At 41.7% G+C, this 5,576-nt stretch overlaps 1 protein-coding gene across 1 annotated transcript; it reads left to right on the top strand.

The window, feature by feature from the left end:
• Nucleotides 1-347: 347 nt before the first annotated feature.
• Nucleotides 348-3,936, top strand: dmrt2b (doublesex and mab-3 related transcription factor 2b). Its single transcript, XM_034531298.1, has 3 exons — nt 348-683; nt 2,186-2,288; nt 3,095-3,936. Exons 1-3 carry the CDS (start codon nt 348-350, stop codon nt 3,934-3,936), a joined length of 1,281 nt encoding a protein of 426 aa, XP_034387189.1.
• Nucleotides 3,937-5,576: the final 1,640 nt, after the last annotated feature.

Below are 5,576 nucleotides of genomic sequence, written 5' to 3'. Positions count from 1 at the left end.
TTCAAACGTCTGGCGGTAGGCTGCGAAGTTTCCACCCTGAAACCCTGTCATGTAGCAGCCGGCTTGCAGCACGACACCCCACCTCCAATGGGAGTCCGCCTCTCCGAAGCTCTGAATGCGTCTGACTTACTTCAATTAAGAAGACCTGTTGTAGTCTGTGCCAGTTGTTCTATGCGTAAAACAAGACAATTCATGTATTCATTCCTCCTGATTCTAATTTAGTAAGTGACCAATCACGTGTTGGTCCTTGAATCCGGTTTGGTCTTTTGCGTAACAGAGTGCTCAGCGTTAACACCGACAAAGTGTACCACGGATTCAAAGTGGGATTCCGGTGTCATTAGTCATAGATGTCCTCTCAGCTGGAAGGAGGCCTGCAGCTGGAGACCACAGCCACACTTGATGTACTCAAATCGGAAGACGTGACAAGTCCTGACGGATGCGTCGGGGACGGAGGGCAGAATCAAGCGTCCCCGGCTCCGGAGCGCCATCCGCCGAAGCCGCGCAAGATGACCCGGAGCCCCAAATGCGCCCGCTGTCGAAACCACGGCGTCGTGTCGTGTTTGAAAGGCCACAAACGCTTCTGCCGCTGGAGGGACTGTCGCTGCGCCTGCTGCCTGCTGGTGGTGGAGCGGCAGCGCGTCATGGCAGCGCAGGTCGCTCTGAGGAGGCAGCAAGCTGCGGAGGTGAGGAGAGCACGAGGGCAGGTCGGTGATGGAGAAGTGGTGGAGGATAAACAGATGGCTTAACCATGACCTCCGGTAGATGATTATCCATGAGTATCCACTATCAGGCGGCTAGTCGCCATTAACAGGCCGATAGTGATATCAAAATGAGCCCAACGCGTGAGTTTAAAACAGTATTGAAAGTGACTCGAGACTAAAGGTCAGAAAATAGAGCAATTGTACTTTTCTTTGACTGGATTTAATTTTCTGAAGAGAAATCGCAGATAAATATTTTACACGCAGAAGTGCTTAGAAATAAAAGCTGCAAGGCTAAATTTGCAAATGTATTATTATCCATATGTTCAACTAATGTGTGTAACAAAAGCCTGACCATCTTACGGCCAAGGGCATCACATACTTCTCGAAATTCTAAAACCAGAATACAGGTAACTACAAAACTGAATAATGTTTTTGGAGATTTGAAACATTTTAGTTAAATTTTGTTAGTTCTTTTCTGTAAGCAAGAGTGAGCTGTCAGGTTAGTTTATTCATCTTCATTTATTCAGAAAGTCTTGTAGAGATTGAACTATCTTTATCAATACATACTTATATATAACATACATATATACATATATATATATATATATATATATATATATATATATATATATATATATATTTACACAATTACAATATGGTTTGTGATATAGTAATTTAGGATTTTAAGGAGTATGGTAGGATTTCTGCAGGGATCTGTACCAAAGAAAGATGTTTTCTTAAATCTGTTTAATATGATGTGTAGGCCAGGACATCTCTGCAGCACAACAATATTTTATTTAAAATATGATGACACCCATTTCACCTTTAACAAATATTGCGCATACTGCGATCTAAAAATGTATTACGATTATCCATATGTTCAACTAATAAAGTGTGTAACAGAAGCCTGACCATCTCACGGCCAAGGGCATCATCATACAAGACTGCTCAATATTTTAAAACCAGAATACAGGTAACTACAAAACAGAATAATACTTTTGAAGATTCGAAACATTAGAGTTACATGTTGTTAGTTATTTTCTATACGCAAGAGTGAGCTGTCAGGTTAGTTTATTCATCTTCTTCATCTTCTTCTGAAAGTCTTGTGGAGATTGAACTATCTTTAACAATAAATACTATATATATATATATATATATATATATATATATATATATATACACACGTTTAAACTTGGAACTTCAGGGTGGGCAAACAGAAAAAAACAATTAACAAAACAAAACAAACAACCAAAGTTAAGCAACCCAAACTTACCATAAAATGACTTTTGTTTACCTTTAGTAGCTGCATCTTCCAGTGTCAACAGAGGGAGTATCTAAATAACCCCCATTCTTAAATGTTATAACCATAAAGAGATCTACTTGCCTCTATAATGTATTAATTGACTTTAATAACCTTTGGGGCATAGTCGCAGTACAATATTAGTATGTCCAAGTGTCTAATTCCTGTTCCCATGTTTCTGCAGGGTAAGAGGGGGGCCAGGTGTGCAGGTCCATCGCGAAGGACTGCGTATCAGCGTTACGCGAGAGCAGCCGAGCCAAGCATGCTGGCTAAGAGCATCCTGCAAGGTAAAGTTTAATTAACATGTCCTCTCTCATTCAATTCCTTTCACAAGCACATAAATACTGGGCCAACAACGCTGATTGTAAAGTGCAAACAAAAATAAAAAATCGCTTACAAAAGCACTACATAATTCAGCTCAATATTTTTTTTAAGGATTTATTAGGACATCGATTCACTGAAGTTTACCTCATCATCAGCCACAATCCGTCCATGTCTAACCACTACCTGTGTTCCCATCCTGTTTCTATAATCTCAACCAAAAACCAAGTCTAAACCCCAAATAAATGTTTGACTTTGTGGATACCAGATTCTTGTGCTGAGACAGACATTAGTCCCTACAACGTCACCGAAACAAACATATTTTAGTCTCCACGAGTAGACTAATACACATACTTCACACAAGTGCATGCTCTTATGTACATGCGTTATGTACACAATGCTCAAGTCCTGCTTTGGACCCAAACTACCAGTTCTTCTTCTTGGATGTCATTACCCTGCATTACACACACTTAATTTAATTTATCTGAGCAGCCTGATCACTGTGCCTTCACTATCTCACAACAACAGGCCATTAATATAATACACAGTGTATATTAATACCTCCTGGAGGCTTTTATCTTCTTTATAGCCCCCTCAGCCTCTCAGTAAAACAAAAATGACACCGCTTACCAACTGCTTAATTAAAATAATGAAGAACAAAGTACTCAAACATAAACATGACAAATAATTGGTTGGAATAAATAAATTATTCCTTAATAAATTAAATACATGAACACAGAAACGGCAGTGTGTGGCTTTGCTTTCTGTGCAGGGCTCAAACCAGTGGTGCCGCCGGAGGAAGACACCTCGTGCTGGCCGAAGCAGACGCAGAGCGACCAAACACACTTTACTTGTCCCCCCATCAGCAGCCGGATGAGGAAGAGGCGAGCCTTTGCAGACAAGGAGCTGGAGAACGTGATGCTGGAGCGAGAGCTGAGACAGAGGGAGCTGCACAGCAACCTTTCCTTCTCCTCCTCTGGCCTCGTCCCCATGCTGCACCCTCCGCCCCTGCCTGTCTCTCCAAGCCTCCCCTGTTGTCTTCTCAACAAGGAACCCACCACTGCAGGGGCGTCCAGTTATGTGCCTGTGTATAAATATAAGCCTCTGTATGAGTGTGACTTCCAGTTCTATCAGTTCTTCCACCTAAAGAGCAGGTCATTCGCCGAAGGTGACCACACTGACTCCTTATGCCAGAGCTCAGAGCGAACCAGGAAGGATGAGGAGGGTCTGAATAGCTGCCAAGGCCGTGAAAAGAAAGACTTACCAGAGCTCCCACCAAGACCAATACACAAACATCATGGCAGCACCTTGTCAGGTCTATACCATGTCAAACCCCCCTCAAAACCAACAGAAATAATAGACTCTAATGGCCTTTCAACAGTCACACGCTCAATTTCTGGATTGAATCAAGGTATCGTGGGCGGGCCTGACGTCACTGCACCCACCAGGACTTTTGATCCCAGACCTCTGACTGCTAAGGGCTGGTGTGCAGACACTTCTGCCGATCAGGCAGGTCCTCATGCCGGCTCTGTCAAGGGCCCTCATGGCAGCTCAGTCAGGAGTCCCGCTGTGAAGCTATTACCGTTCTCTGTGGAGGCTCTGCTGAGGGCCTGACAGGCAAATGGAACGCAGTGTGCACTTTGTTGATGTGCGGACTAAGAATCGCTCTTGAGTGAATAAATAACAAAAAATTGCTAGTTGTGTAACAGGTTTTGAAACACTTTTCTTGACATGGCTGCTTGGTGTTCGGGGAAATATTTATGCACAATTTCCAGAACTTTAATTATTTTCTCTTTTTTTTTCTTCTCTCTTACCTTTTATGAAAATGTATTTAGTTATATTTTAAATATTATATAAAAATGAAACATATATGTACTTGATTACTAGATTAAAAATGTAATGCCTATATTGAGCATATTTTGTACATAAATATGCTAATTATTGTAATCGTTTGTCATACTCTGTCAGCAGTGTGCTAAACATATACCGAATCATTCTGCTTTGACCCTGTCACATCAATCATTACATTCTCCTTTCATGCAAGAAGAAATATACGGAACATCCATAATACAAAGTTGACAAAAAAGTGTTTGAACTTGTGCATTGATCTTTGAATCAAAGTGTAGATGTGGTTGGCTGATCTGTGCGCTGCTCTCGGGCGCTGCGTGTCAAAACAAACCAGGTGCTTAGAAATCCCTCTTAAATCATGAGGAAACCAACACTGGAGGAGGATCATGAGGCAAAGCAGGTGGTTTCCCATGTAGATTCCCCCCTCCAAAAGCATCTGTAATAGCATAGAAAACATATAGACAACAACATAGGACTGTGATATTTTAACATTTGTTCACACATTTTTACCAAGTGAGAAATATGGATACATTATTTGTTGATAATCTTAATTGTTGACATTATTTCAATTGTACAACTTTAAATTCAATCATCATGTGACACACAGTTTCATATCACCATCCGACAGAATGAGGGAAGATGGAAAATATTCACCAAAGGGTGAATGGGAGGGTGCCTGAGTTGCCTAGGCGACATTGTTATATGCTGAGCCCCGACGCCAAACAAGTTTGTTTGAACACACATTTGATCTATATCCATTTTCCACTTTTTCATTATTGTAATCTCACAGAGATGGAGGTCAGATTCTTTTGACAACTCTGGACCTTGTGGCGTCAACACAGAGCTGATAGCGCTGCGGTGTGTCTTTGTTTGCTCGTATCTAGCAGCATATCAGAATGCCTTTCTATCTGCATCTTCACAGAGTCAGACAGACAGATTGGTACAAAGCCCGAAAGCACAGAATATGTGCCATTGCTTTTTTTTCCTATTATTGTTTACCATCTGCAGTGATGTTACAATATTAAAACCTCTTCCTTGCAAATTGCCATTTTCACTATGATGATGAAAAGATGAGCATCAGTCACAAAGGGGTTGATAATGAATTCTGTGACGAATAACACACAAGGTATAAATCAATTTCACCCCCGGCGAAGGGAAAGGGGAGAAGCTCATTTATCCAGTTCCCCCATGTTTCATTCTGGAGCGTTCTTAGATGAGATGTGCGGTGGCTTAATAGACAGCGACCCCGCTCTGAAATGCCATTCACGTTCCACTGTTCTTGGTTGGACTGTTCCAGGGACAGACGGATTAGCTTTATTGTTCCGTGCCGTTTGGAAAGGTTTGAATCGATCTGTAATCGCCAACATTTTCCTTTGTAGGTCGATGGAAGGAAGGAGGGAGAAAGA

This window comes from Cyclopterus lumpus, chromosome 4 (assembly GCF_009769545.1).
Source record: "Cyclopterus lumpus isolate fCycLum1 chromosome 4, fCycLum1.pri, whole genome shotgun sequence".
NCBI classification, from domain to species: Eukaryota; Metazoa; Chordata; class Actinopteri; order Perciformes; family Cyclopteridae; genus Cyclopterus; species Cyclopterus lumpus.
The sequence above is the reverse complement of the archived record's forward strand: the minus strand, read 5'-3'. Positions and strand labels throughout refer to the sequence as shown.

Bases quoted from the DNA above. Each gene is read 5' to 3' on its own strand.
- dmrt2b (XM_034531298.1), top strand. From the start codon at position 348: ATGTCCTCTCAGCTGGAAGGAGGCCTGCAGCTGGAGACCACAGCCACA. The intron at 684-2,185 runs GTGAGGAGAGCA...ATGTTTCTGCAG, and splicing joins GGAGGCAGCAAGCTGCGGAG to GGTAAGAGGGGGGCCAGGTG. The intron at 2,289-3,094 runs GTAAAGTTTAAT...CTTTCTGTGCAG, and splicing joins GGCTAAGAGCATCCTGCAAG to GGCTCAAACCAGTGGTGCCG.